This window comes from Penicillium robsamsonii (genome assembly GCF_028829455.1).
Source record: "Penicillium robsamsonii strain IBT 29466 chromosome Unknown utg000007l_segment0_segment0, whole genome shotgun sequence".
NCBI lineage: Eukaryota > Fungi > Ascomycota > Eurotiomycetes > Eurotiales > Aspergillaceae > Penicillium > Penicillium robsamsonii.
Window position 1 is genome coordinate 21,520 of NW_026643225.1, and position 13,143 is coordinate 34,662.

The 13,143-nt window shown below is 46.8% G+C and overlaps 7 protein-coding genes across 7 annotated transcripts; 4 read left to right on the top strand and 3 right to left on the bottom strand.

The window, feature by feature from the left end:
- Nucleotides 1-96: 96 nt before the first annotated feature.
- N7447_010283 (uncharacterized protein) lies at nt 97-589 on the top strand (the record flags this gene model as incomplete). The annotated part of the gene is made up of 2 exons (XM_057234545.1): nt 97-416; nt 472-589. The coding sequence occupies 2 exons, from the start codon at nt 97-99 to the stop codon at nt 587-589; spliced, it is 438 nt and encodes a 145-aa protein (XP_057080765.1).
- Nucleotides 590-1,167: 578 nt separating this feature from the next.
- On the bottom strand, nt 1,168-1,835 carry N7447_010284 (uncharacterized protein; the record flags this gene model as incomplete). Its single annotated transcript, XM_057234546.1, has 2 exons — nt 1,168-1,596; nt 1,779-1,835. The coding sequence occupies 2 exons, from the start codon at nt 1,833-1,835 to the stop codon at nt 1,168-1,170; spliced, it is 486 nt and encodes a 161-aa protein (XP_057080766.1).
- A 751-nt stretch (nt 1,836-2,586) lies between these two features.
- N7447_010285 (uncharacterized protein) lies at nt 2,587-3,012 on the top strand (the record flags this gene model as incomplete). The annotated part of the gene is made up of 1 exon (XM_057234547.1): nt 2,587-3,012. The coding sequence occupies one exon, from the start codon at nt 2,587-2,589 to the stop codon at nt 3,010-3,012; it is 426 nt and encodes a 141-aa protein (XP_057080767.1).
- A 2,398-nt stretch (nt 3,013-5,410) lies between these two features.
- Nucleotides 5,411-6,592, top strand: N7447_010286 (uncharacterized protein; the record flags this gene model as incomplete). The annotated part of the gene is made up of 2 exons (XM_057234548.1): nt 5,411-5,698; nt 5,777-6,592. 2 exons carry the CDS (start codon nt 5,411-5,413, stop codon nt 6,590-6,592), a joined length of 1,104 nt encoding a protein of 367 aa, XP_057080768.1.
- A 1,474-nt stretch (nt 6,593-8,066) lies between these two features.
- Nucleotides 8,067-8,958, bottom strand: N7447_010287 (DUF3425 domain-containing protein; the record flags this gene model as incomplete). Its single annotated transcript, XM_057234549.1, has 2 exons — nt 8,067-8,776; nt 8,823-8,958. The coding sequence occupies 2 exons, from the start codon at nt 8,956-8,958 to the stop codon at nt 8,067-8,069; spliced, it is 846 nt and encodes a 281-aa protein (XP_057080769.1).
- Nucleotides 8,959-9,244: 286 nt separating this feature from the next.
- N7447_010288 (glycoside hydrolase family 43 protein) lies at nt 9,245-10,970 on the bottom strand (the record flags this gene model as incomplete). The annotated part of the gene is made up of 4 exons (XM_057234550.1): nt 9,245-9,777; nt 9,827-10,000; nt 10,090-10,504; nt 10,569-10,970. 4 exons carry the CDS (start codon nt 10,968-10,970, stop codon nt 9,245-9,247), a joined length of 1,524 nt encoding a protein of 507 aa, XP_057080770.1.
- A 606-nt stretch (nt 10,971-11,576) lies between these two features.
- On the top strand, nt 11,577-13,083 carry N7447_010289 (MFS transporter; the record flags this gene model as incomplete). The annotated part of the gene is made up of 4 exons (XM_057234551.1): nt 11,577-11,783; nt 11,833-11,847; nt 11,900-12,706; nt 12,754-13,083. 4 exons carry the CDS (start codon nt 11,577-11,579, stop codon nt 13,081-13,083), a joined length of 1,359 nt encoding a protein of 452 aa, XP_057080771.1.
- Nucleotides 13,084-13,143: the final 60 nt, after the last annotated feature.

Sequence of the window (13,143 nt, forward strand, 5' to 3'; positions counted from 1 at the left end):
CGCAAGAAAGCATCTCGCGACCTTAAAGAGCTTGAGGATGCACTCTTCGACCTTTGTTGTGCCTTGGATCTCCTACAAAAAGAACATGAGCCCATCATGGCCAAGGCCACTTCCAAGCCCAACATTGATGCTGCACAAATGAATCAACACTTGGGGTACATGATCATCTCCTGTCAGGAGACATTGGAAGAGCTTGATAATGCCACAGCCAAATACCGAGTGGCGGTCGACGATCCCCTCCCCACGCCCCACTGTCAATACGCCGTTGTACCGTTGGCTCGGCACTTCAGGGCCCAAGTCAAAACTCAATTACAGAGAATTATATGGGACTTGCGGAGCAACTCCTTCATAAAGTACCGGGAGAAGCTTCACTCCCATACGGATTCGATCAATCTTCTTTTGAATACCTTCATATGGTCAGTCCTACGTCTGTTTATCTAAACACAGATAGTTTTTAACTTTATAATTTAGGTCGGCTACCGACCGCATTGAGGTGAAGGGTAAATACCACACAAATATGCAAAATGAGCTCCTATACGAAACATCCCAGTTAAATAAGAGTATAAACCAGCTGGTGCAATCTCTCTAGGCTTCCATGACCACGGTAAGCACCACCATCACTCAATGCGACGCTCGGCCGACTAAGCATTGAACATTTATCCGGCATGGATCGGTGGTGTGCAAACTACCGGATTCGGATCTGTGAGAAAGTTATCAACGGCGTCCACTTTGCGCCCCAATGCCACATCATTGACATCTCGTCTCATGCCCTCTTCACGCAGCTTTTCCCGTCGTCTAAGGCCCGCTACAGGACAGACTTGGTATCATGCCACGAATAAAATGAAGTGCCGAGAAGCAAGTCTTGATTAGAGTTCGCGAATCATCTAGGAAGCCCTATACAGAGCAAGTTATAGTTATAACTTACCAGGCACTGAACTCCTATATCGCATGTTGACTTGATTATATTTCCACAGAAAATTCTAGCTGCCCTATAATGTAATACTGTCGAGGGAAATTAATGAGAATGCCTCGCATACTTGTATTGTTTATGTTTTGTCCTTGGGCGGCCCATCCGCTGCCTAATCACCTGTACGTGGGTAGGCCCAAAACCCGACCCATTTAGGGGTCGGGTTGGTCTTGGACTCTTTGGGCTCTGCGGAAGTCTAGTTAAGATTCCGCCACAGTTCGCTTGATTGTGACTTCTAGTACTTCCGCGTCTTGAGGCAAGTCAGCTCCATCGTCATTTTGGTCGAAATATAATCTCCAAAGCTCCTGGCCGTTCTCAACACCGAGCTCTTCAGGTATCTTCTCGTCGTCAACCCGGACAGCCAGCCAACCTTCCCAACCCTCTAGTGTGATTCGCTCTTCATCTTGTGTCCAATCGAAGGGGCCACAGATATTTCCTTCACTGTCCTGTTTCCCTCCCCACCGTAGCTCATGGGTGTGCAAATCAAGATAAACCCAACGGAGAGTTGGAGGCGTTTCGCCTGTGATGGTCACAAATCCGGATGTGTTATCAGGGGGAAACTTGGGGTGTTGGTAGAAGCAACCATTTAGTGGGACAAGACGTGAATTGGCAGATTTGGTGATGTATATCTATTTTGTGGTCAGAGATGGGTAGAGTCGATTTCATGATAGCGCATACGCAAGGGATACGCAAAAGAAATTATAAATCAATGGGTTGTATAGGAAGTGACTTGCCTTTTTATCCGCCCCCAAGTATACTTTCGCATTATGAATTGCCAATCTCTGCTGTTGGGACCCATTCAAAGGCATACATTGTACTGAAATATGACAGCGCTGTTGTCGCGCACTTTCCCGCCTGCGCTCTTCATGGTCTCGGGTGCCCTTGGAAGCCTCGTTTACCCCAATGATGGTTGGGACCATCGCTGTCATGAGAAAAATGCCAAATACCATCGTAGTTCAGTGAATTATAAATATACAGTGGCTCCATCAAACACGAACATCTGTTCTAACTCATAAGTTATTGCTGCCCTTTCTAATAAGTTTCTAGCAATGTAACCTGGCTGGTTCAATGCCAAGCGTAGTATGGGATTGGGCTCATGCCTTCACATACCTGTCGTAAGACGGGTTAGAGCCCTTAATTTATATGACGTAAAGAATAATTTATCGAGTTCAAATGTCGGTTCATATTGGCAATAATCCCATTTGCCTACATCATGGGTCGTCAAGAGGGGTGAAAGTTCTCATTTCCGCAAACGGCTACGTGTGGCAGTTAAAAAAACATGGATCCGTCTACACGTCATAGAAAATAAGACTGGTAGCTGTTATCATCTCTACGCTGCGGCATTTTAGTTCATATACTGAAAATGATGAGTCTCATTGACTCATTGCATTCATCATAATGAAAGAGATACAGGTACACCCCTACTGAGGTATATATGGCGTGAGCCTTCTGTCCAAAAATCACTACTCAGGTAAATCGTTAACAACACGAATCATTACTACAGCGCAGGCAGTGAGTTTTACCTTCAAATCTATTTTCAAGTTATAAAATTTTCACATCCAAATACCTAATAATTTTCTCGCAGCTCTTCCCCCGCAAAACCAAATTACGAGCGAAAGATGGGAGACCCCATCCCAACATTGAGGTATATCAAATCTCAGTTGATGTTCTATGCCGTCATATTCCTATTCTATATGCAACACGACCCATCTTTCCAAATCCCAGAGGCTAACCTGAGAGTCGAACGGTGCAGTGGCGCCCCCAACCTTGGTAAAGGAAAGCGGAAGGCCCGCGAGGGATCGGAAAGTTCATCTTCAACCGACCCAATTGAAAGTCTGGTGGAACCTGAGGCGCTGGCTAATGAAATTCCCCTCGTTGGACCCGGCGCCGCCCGTGAACTAGCCCAAAGGAAGAAGGATAGTGAAGGGAAGAAGGACGATGATAAGGGCAGCCTGAACATCAGGATCCATCTGGACTTGCATGCTAAGGTCAGGTTGGATTTAGAGGCTGATTTATATGGAGATATTGTGATTGGGTTGTTATGATGGAACATACCGTCACGGTTCGCGAAAATATATGCTTTCGTGGTGGCTGCTAATTCAAGTCGGTGGCGTGAGTAAATATGAAATAAGAACAGGATCAAAGCTTTATTTACGAACTGGAGATGCAGCCACCCATCCCATACACGGAGATGTATGAATTTTGTATGGGGTCAACCTTGGAAAATCGGCAGTCGGTCGTGTTTCCAAGCCATAGCCAAGAGATCGGAAGAGCTTGAATGCTCATAGATAAATAACCGCATAGCACACCCCGCTATGCGAGTAATGTCATCATATCCGTAACTCCGACCCGACGGAATCAGTGTTGAAAGACTATGCCCCGTCTGATAGACATTTGGCAGCTTCCCCCCAACATCATGAGGTTGAATTTGAAATTTGCTTGACTCGAGTTCATCAATAACCATATACACCATGTCTACCCACACCCGTAATGGATCATTCCGCGCCGAGTATGTTGGCTCATTTCTGCGACCCGACGACTTGCTTAGTATTCGACATGCTGGGATGACAAGAAGTCTACGACGCCGAACTGAAAGTAGTCGAGGATAAAGCCGTGAACCAATTTGTCGCGAGGAAGCAAGAGCTAGGCTTCAATGGTATCAACGATGGGGAATATCGTCGTCACATGTTCCTTTTGGTCCAACGTTCATGGTATGACAGAAGTGAGCATCAAACTCACCATTCCGGTACCCACTTGGTACCATCTCTGCTACGAGAACGGCCAAGCCTACCCGAAGGACGTATACAAAACACATAATGAATAGTTTGCCGATATCATCACGGTATTTCATATGGAATTGCAAGTCCTTTACGACTCATGCTGGCGAATCGTTTGAAGATCGACGACCCAAACATCTGTTGTAAGTTTGTTGCGTGTGTTATAATCGTGTTTGTACTGACCAACCTTGCAGACTTCTGCAATTCATAGATGGTCGAGGCGCTGTGACTGGGATTGCCTTTTAGTGATGTAGTCAACACCATGATAAGACAACGCGATCAACTGCAAGGCATCACTGCCGGGTGGCTAGTTTGATTTATGGCTAACTTTTGGGTCTGAGATGGGTGTTTTGATTTCGTGACTAAAACCAGCCTCAGGGGTTTGTGTGCCTTTTCAGGACTCTTAGCCAGTATTGTCGTATGGTAGTCCTTTTGGTGGGGACCTGCTAGGATTTGACTCCTTCACAGCGGTCTGTCCAGATCCGGCGATAAGCAACAAGTTCTGAGCCTCACACCCCCGCGCGCCCCACGGGCCCTGGCAGTACTCTCTAATTCGAGAAAAATACAGGAGATATCGCATTTCTTATTTCCCTGACTCCAGTTACTTCCTATTGAGACTTAGAATATGATCGCTCCTAGCGCTTTCTTCTCACTTGGAAAAGGGTAGATGCAAACGCCAAGAAAAAGGTTTCCTCGGTTCTCGTATTGTCCCCATGCCGCCAAGTCTTTCCCGTTTGGCTTCGGGCATCGGTCAACCTATCAGCTATGATATATTTACCTTTGGAAGGGGCTAAATAGGATCCTAGTTTTGTCTGTAATCTAAAAATTAATTTCATTTTTCTATATTAGCAATTCTGGAGGACGCTTTTTGCGTCGTCTATACTTCCCATAACAGTGAGTTTGGTCCAAGATATATTGTACATTAACTAACTCAGAGACTTTTCCGGGTTCGATAAATCAGGCATCCATTTCGTGGATGAGTGAACCGAAGCAAATTCTTCATGGTCGTGAATAGCATGCCTCCTTGCTGTTATTTCCCGCCCCAGACCTGGTTTATTTGTATAATGTGTACATTGTTGGGGTCCAAATCTCAGGTACAATGTCATGCGCACCCTCCAAGTGATGCATACGAGAAAAGTGTGGCTAGCTGAGTCGCAATCAGACCAGCATTAGTACAGAGTACACGGGTTAACCTAATCAAAAGAATTGGCGGGGATATCCGATTATCACTGCGAAGCGACAAGATCCACCAACGCTAGTTGGGCCGGGCCGTTCTAAGGTGGTCCAAACCCACAGCCCTGATTTTATCATTGGAAGAAAATCCATTTATATTATTTCTTTTCAATTTTTATGCATTGTGGCTATCCTGATTTGGGCTACACCACGGAGGACTCAACGGTGCTGACGCCCTCTGATAAAGCGTCAGGTACGGAGTAGGACCCTGTTCACTTGCCAAGTGAGTCGACCTAGTCTTGTTTATTTGTTCTTCAGCTGCGTAGACTAGGGTTCTTGGCGGGATAGCGGCATTTTAGCCGCTTTTTCTGCCCGTTGAGCATTTCAACAGATAGCGTGCCTGTGTTTGAAGAATACTGAACTCCACTCAAACAAAAGTCACATTTGAGGTTCGCTCTTCACTGGGGAAGCTTTGAGATCTCTAGAACCGATCATGTTGCTTCGCCTTCACTATCTAGTTTGGTACCTCCTGTTACATCTACAGGATGCTACAGCACTTCCACAGGGAATACCCCCATCCGAAGTCTCGAGCGTAACATCAGCTACACCCACAGAAAATTCCCTTGTAAGTAATGGAAGAAACTGTGACTTTGATACGATGGACGATTTCTTCCATCACGCCAACAAGAACGGTCTAAACATCACTGAGGAGGTCCAGAAGTGCCAGAATCTGTGCCTGCTCACATATGGCGTGGGAAACCCTGATCTTTCTGGGATCGGTGTAAGTTTGCAAACAGAAGTTTTCTTTGTATTCTCCATAACTGTCATAGCTAATAGATTGTGCCTTCTGCTACTCCAGATGATGTATGCGTATACCATCCAAACTGGACTTACCATCCTCATCGGTCCTGTTTATCGTATACTTTATCTCACCCTAGCGCCAATGAGCAGCTTCATCCGAGACTTAAAAGACGTTCAAACGAATTTCTTCTCCTCAAATGGCTTCTTCGTCGGTTCCTCCGCCATCGCTACCCTCGCAAACCTGTCACAGAACCCATCTACCTTTGAGATCGCCGAAATGCAGGCCATGGCTTTCCTGCAAGTCAACAGCATCCTCGTGACCTTCTTCTGTATGGTTGTCGCGCAGCCAATGTCGCGTTGGGCCGCGCGAGTGCTGCTATATTTTGCAGTGTTTGTTCTCGTGATCGTCGCCCTAGGCAAGAGCAACCTGGGCAGAGACAGCAAAGCAAACTGGAGACTTGCTTCTGATGGCTGCGCACACAGTTCAACAGACTACAGCGTCATCAACCCTGTCCCGTATCCATCATGGGCTGTCGCTATCTTCGCTGTCGCGGGAACAGTTGCCTTCTGGCTACAGTCTCTCAAGGAAAGATTCCAGGCAGACAAGTTACACAGATCGCTGTTTAGGTTATTGGTGCTATTTTGGGTCTTGTTGACTGGACTTTTGACTGCGGGCATGGTGGTCGGTCTGACGATGATGTGGCGACAACGAAAGCATCTGCGAAGCGTGGCGAGAGACCAATTTGAGGATGACGAGTGGGGATTCGGCCAGATTGCTGCGTTGACAATCTGGGCCCCGATACCGGTTGAATTACTTCATATTCTGAATGGTGAGGATATCTTCATACTTATTGGTGGTATTTGTTCAAGCTGACGCGTTCGCATTGTTATAGACTTCGTCCAACGGAAGTCTGAAAGGTGGAATCGCTTGAATCAGACTATTAGCGTGCATTTTTCTCCGAGAGCTTTGCGAGAAGAGCAAACTATCCCCAGTTCCAGCATTTCATTTCCTCCAAAAGCTTTGCAGGGAGATCTTCCCATGCAAACTTCCAACCCCCAACCCGAAATGAAGGAACAGGGTGGAATTTGAAGGTTTAATCGAAGTTGGAAAACAAACGGCGAAACGTTCTAGGGAATTTGTGAATTGTAATAGCACTCTATGTATATTCAATTTGTTATTCCGACAGAGCTATCTCGCTAGTTAGAAAAGCTGTACAGCTATCAATTCTCTTCGTACCAGTGTGTATACCTATCATCTTCATTTCCCGATTCCACTTTTCATCCTAATAGGTCCTCCATACGGCTTTTAAATATGCCCTATCAACCAGTCTCTTCTTGCTTATTTGTTTTACATTCTATGCTTAGTGATAGATTCAGAGGACAGTAAACCATTTCCTGTAGATCAGATATACGGATTAATCTCGGCCAGAACTGCAGAATTACAGATGTACAGATGGCACAGAACTATGTAATGCATTAGTACGTCAAGTGCACATCAGGATGACAGAACAAAACCACCAAAATCAGGGCTCCCACATGTAGTGATGTAGTGGCGCAGATTTTCCAAATATGGAAACCACCTGTGAGCATTTCTCAAGTCTTCCCAATAAGTCGAGTTTTAGGCAAAAGTCCGCTATTCGGTCCTGGTATACGAGATGCCAAATCAAACGATCACTAGTCTGGTGGAGATAACCATTTGGCTTGACTAACCTGTGTCTTAGTAGGTTTTACGTCCAGCAAAGATAGAAAATGAGAGTTGCCAAAATAGTTGAGATCTTTGTTACTATCATCCGCGCCTTGCTTTCCACAGCCTTTTTGGTTACCATTGTCCTTTTCTTACTTTGCCTTTCCGTTCTTTCCTTGATATTATCTATCTAGGCTAGAAGGTAAGGGCAAGGAAAATGTTTTTGACATTCAGTTACACAGTGACGAAAATGGGTAAGAGATGGATCATGGAGAGTTGGGAAAGTTCCATGCCGCAGCCGGCTTGTCGCCACAAAGGCGGCTACTTTGTAATATGCTGGGTTGGCACAGGGTTTGAATATTCAATGGGGACGGCGGTAGACACATTCTTGATCCAGCTCCCACCTGGGAGAAGCTTTGGAAATCAATCGCCGACACTTCTCGTCACTGATCGACATGGTGATGACGACCATGAACGAAATACTGTATCCTCCATGGAATGAAGTGTAACGAGTCATTCTCTAAGACTTCTGTCGCCATCTTGATTACCCGATCTACAAGAGTAACTAGGCTATCAGCAACCTGCCTTAGCACGTGGTTTACAATAATGCACTTACCGTTACCCTTAGCACCAGGCTTTTCAGTAAAAAGGGATTTATGTTGATTCAAATATAGCGGAATATTAGCCTCTCCCCTCGACGGGCACGCCACTTATTTGTTGCGTTCATCAATTCAGGACACCCTCGAACAACCCATTGCCATTTCTTTAGAAACGGCTCAGTCACCTCCCAGTTCTGCACGTTCCAAGGCTCTCCCCAAACTAGCAGCCCTGCATCCATCGTTGACTCCCCCCAGAAACCCATGATATCATGACAGAGCTGCTCGTCATCCCAGTCATCCCCAGCTTCGATGAGATTATCGCGCATCTTGGGGAAAGGAAAGAAATCCAGCCACGGATGATGGGGTATTGATTTCTGAATTCGAGTGGGCTGAAGACTGGTCGGAATGAGACTGTTATCATCCGCTGTAGAGGCCTTGTGTGGCAAGTCTGTATTGAACGGTGAAATTGCGTCGTTATCCATCCAGTACTCTGACCAACCGATTAATCGCAAGTTGTGGGCGAATGCTCGAAAAACATTGACCTTGGTCAATGTCATGAGATGATCGGCGGTCGGGTTCCCTCGTGCATAACTTTCATACGCTGACTTGGCGAATCTATCTAGAAGATTTTGTAAAACTTCGGGGCTGCGGCAGACGTTGGCTTTTGGGTTGTGTTGTGAAGAGTGGTTTTGCAATTGGGTAGAGGTTGAAGGAGGGGGTGGCACTAGGCTCTTAGGATGGACGTCTTTGGCTGATAACAGCCGCTTGCGCTTTCCTGGCAAAGGTTAGTATAAGAATAGACTGCAACAAATGAGACATACGGTAAGCCCTCTGGTTTACGCGGTTCTGTCGCCGACGGCGTTCGGTCGGGTCAGTCAATCCAGACCAGTTGTCCGTCACCTGCTCCACGTCATCGGAGATGGAGATTGAAGGGTCAATTTTCAAGGTTTCGGGCATCCTGGCCACCGGCACTAAGATGTCATTTGCTTAGGACAGTTTAGAAGATGGATCCCATGCCAAAGGGGAAAAAGAACAAAATTCTAAGTCTCCAATCGGATTTCTTGGCGGCCGGAGTTGATCACGGAGTTAAGATATGACGTTCTATATAGTCACAACAATAGAGATCCACACAGTACTTGGATGTACGAGTACAGATGGATGAGATGATGGAAAATATATCAATGTTCTCCGCGCTTAAAATGTTTCTAAAAATGAACGAGACCACCACAGGAATATCATTGTCTTATCTAAACTCTGCGTACGCAAAATCAGCTGGGGCCAGGCATCGCTGGCGCTCTCCAAATGCATACAACCCCAGCATCATGCCGGTAAAGTTGGCCCCGACCGGAGGAGCTGCTGTAGCGGCACTGTTCGAAACTGTACCAATCCAGTGGACGTCAGATTCTGCGTCTTCACGATACCCAAACCGATACTCGTCGCCACAGTCAACTGTAAGAATGACAGCAGTGTTTGGATCCAATCTATGGTCCACGATATCACCCTCCGATGGTCGAAAACGGATGAAACGGCCCTTGTTATCCTTTCTGATACCGATGCTGCTGTATGTGAAATAGTTTAACCAGACCACAGTGCCAGCCTCGGTTTCGTCTACCGTCGGGTGAAAGGAGAGCATTGTTTCCCAACGACAGAGGCGGTAGGTTTGCTTGCGAAGGAACATGGTTGGACTGGCGGGAACTGACAGGTTATAGGGTCCGCCATGGAGACGAAGATGATTGGGGTGTTCCGTAAGGGAGTAATCATTGACGAAGGGCGTGTCTATTTTCTGGTCAGGTGAACTCTGGCGATTTTGTTCTTCGGAACTCACTTTTTCGATACCAACCAACTTGCATTTCCGGCTCCGAAAATTCGTCTCTCCAAGATACCGGGGTATGAAATTGGTAAAGGCCAGGTCCATGGGAGTTGAGACTGATTTTCTGTCCTCCATTGATCACTGGCCAGTCGTCCTTCCATTCCAAAGGAACTAGAAATGTCTCTCGGCCTAGGAAGGTTAGTATAACCACTAGCCAATACTTCGGGACATTATACCTAGGACTGATTCCTCCCATGTATCTCCCCGTCTTAAAGGACGAACGCCGAGAACAACTGCCCACCATTGCCCTTTGGTGTCCTCAACTAGATCGGCATGCCCGGTGTTCTGCACTTCGTCCTCAACGCCATTGCGCCAGAGAGGGTTATTTGGCCCGAGCTCCCACGGTCCCAGTGGACTGACCTCACTGCGGTTCACCCACTCGCTATGGCCACTTTCAGTGCCGCCTTCTGCTGTGAACAAATACCAATAACGACCGCGTTTGAAAATATGTGAACCCTCGGCCACACCAGAGGAAGATTCCCGGACCAATTTAGGTGTCGACGTCGAATGTCCAGTGGCCAGATCAACAGTGCATATATGAATCGCAAAGTCTTTCAGCTTGGCACCCGCAGTTGGCTGAGTCTTTCTGTAGGTGGACGATAAATATACAGTTTCGTCATCATCCCAAAAAAGCTATAGTATTCAACTGTTATTGTCATTCTCCATATAAGTGGTGATGCCCTTGGTTAAAACCCACATCTTGGTCAAAACCAACTTGATCAAAATAGATTGGATCAGACCATGTCTTGTCATTCCATATATCGGTCGTTTTGACATAGAATCCCTGGGGCCAAACTCGATCATCCTGCTGAGGACGATAACGCTGGAAGCTCGCTGCCATGATGTAGTAAACCCCCGCGTGATAACGAATCGTGGTTGCCCATACTCCTCCTCCCGGTTCTGGGGTATGGATTTGAATCTGGCTGGGTCGTGTCAACGCATGGCCGATCAATTTCCACTGAATCAAATCCTGGCTGTGGTAGATGGGAACCCCAGGGAAGTATTCAAACGTGGAGGTGACCAAGAAAAAGTCTTTATCGACACGAACAATCGATGGGTCGGGGTTGAACCCTGGAATGATGGGATTAACGTAACTCATTATTACTAAAATAAGTTAACGGTGCCAGTTGGCTTATATGTCCATGAATATATTTTGATTGGTGGAAAATTATGTCTTGTAGAATCCAAAATGTGGCGCGAGTTCGTATTATATTTTACGGGGGAGGTCTTTCTGAGTGAAGTGTTGGTGGGAAAATGTAATATAAATACAATCCACGGGATGATTCAACAATTCAACGCTTTGTTCAGGGAGACGTGAAATCCAAATATGTGGAAGTTATTGAGGGGAATGGACTCGATAAAATCCGAAGTGATCATGGATGCTATACATTAATCGAAGATCTAAGAAAGCTCCGATCAAATGCCCTAGTAGACCTCCACAACAACCCAATGATAGAATTCATCAATCAAAACAGTCTATGACATCTTGGTAGATATGGCAAGCGTAAAAGCTGTGTGAGCCAAAAGAATTGGGAATGGCATTTGAAAACCCTTTCAGCAACAACTCACGTCAACCGAAGTTCTGCCGTAGCATTGTTGGGGGCTTCCCCTCAAACCCGCGATGCGGGTTGATCGCGCCAAGGACTTTCGCACTATTATACCTGTTTGCTCTTCCTACTTGTAAAACTTCTACATTAAATCACATATGGCAGCTACCTGTGTGAACCAAGAATCTTGCGATGTGCTTGCCCTTGAGGCTTTGCCTCCCCAGTCAAACACAGCTCCAACTTCGGATCCTCCTGGAGGCTTTTCATCGTTGGAGAAATGGAATCAGCCTCGCGGCAATATTTACCGGACCTTTGCGACATTCTGGTCATTCCTGGTCATGGGAGCAAATGATGCAGCTTATGGTGTAAATTGACATGTCCCATTTTTTCGAGATATACGCTGACTGTTCGCAGGCTCTAATTCCATATGTAAGATGAAAGCCCCTACCCTGGGAAACAATCTGTCTCAGACAGCATACAGCTAGAATCATACTACCACCTATCGTACACGATTGTGTCGCTCGTTTTCTTGTCGCCTCTGGTGGGCTATACGGTCGCCGCCTTTCTCAATCACCGCATCCACCATACACTAGGTCAACGTGGGGTGGCCATTATTGGACCAGCGTGCCATCTCATTGCCTATGTTATCAACTGCCTTCATCCGCCGTATCCGGTACTAGTGGTCGCGTTCGTTTTTGCAGGGTTGGGAAATGGCCTAGAGGATGCTGCATGGAATGCATGGATTGGTAACATGGCCAATGCAAATGAGGTGTTAGGAGTGTTGCATGGTATTTATGGAGCCGGTGCAGTTATAAGTCCGTTGGTCGCAACGTCGATAATTGCCAAGGGTGGTCTGCCGTGGTATTACTTTTATTATGTCATGGTGAGTGAAGGTTTCTCGCAGATATTGGACCCGGAGCTAATCAATCAGATCGGATGTGCGGCCCTCGAATTGGTGGTGTCGGGCACATGCTTCTGGAAATCGACTGCCGCCGATTTCCGCGCATCCAACGTACCATCAGCGGAGAACAACAAAGGTGGTTTGAGACATGCACTCTTCCAGCGCCCGGCTGCCCGGGTAACCTGGCTCTGCGCATTGTTCTTGCTAGGATACGTTGGAGTAGAGGTCGCGCTGGGAGGATGGATTGTTACTTTTATGATGCGAGTCCGACAAGGCAGTGCTTTTGCTAGCGGCATGACAGCCACTGGGTTCTGGTTGGGTATCACGGTGGGACGGGTAATTTTGGGATTTGTGACCCCCCGCGTCGGCGAGAAGGTCGCAATTTCGGTGAGTATCACGCTGCTTTGCGATAGAACGAGACTGAAGTCCACCAGGTGTACATTGTTTGCTCCATGGGATTTGCTTTGATTCTATGGCTTGTGCCCCAGTTCTATGCGTCGGCCGTGGCAGTGTCTCTGCAAGGCTTCTTCCTAGGCCCCCTTTTCCCCGGGACAGTTGTAATGGTTACCAAGCTTCTTCCTCGGCATCTCCATGTCACTTCAATAGGGTTTGTCGCTGCCTTTGGGGGCAGTGGAGCCGCTATTCTCCCCTTTGCGGTCGGTGTGCTTGCACAAGCCAAAGGGAGTGAAAGTGTTGCAGCCATTTATCATTGTTCTGTCCGGTGCCATTCTCGTTACGTGGCTGGGATTGCCGCGGGTGTCTAAAATCAGACACAATGAATAGAAAAAGAAAGAAAAAAGCTCACATGTTGACATGTGAAAGTG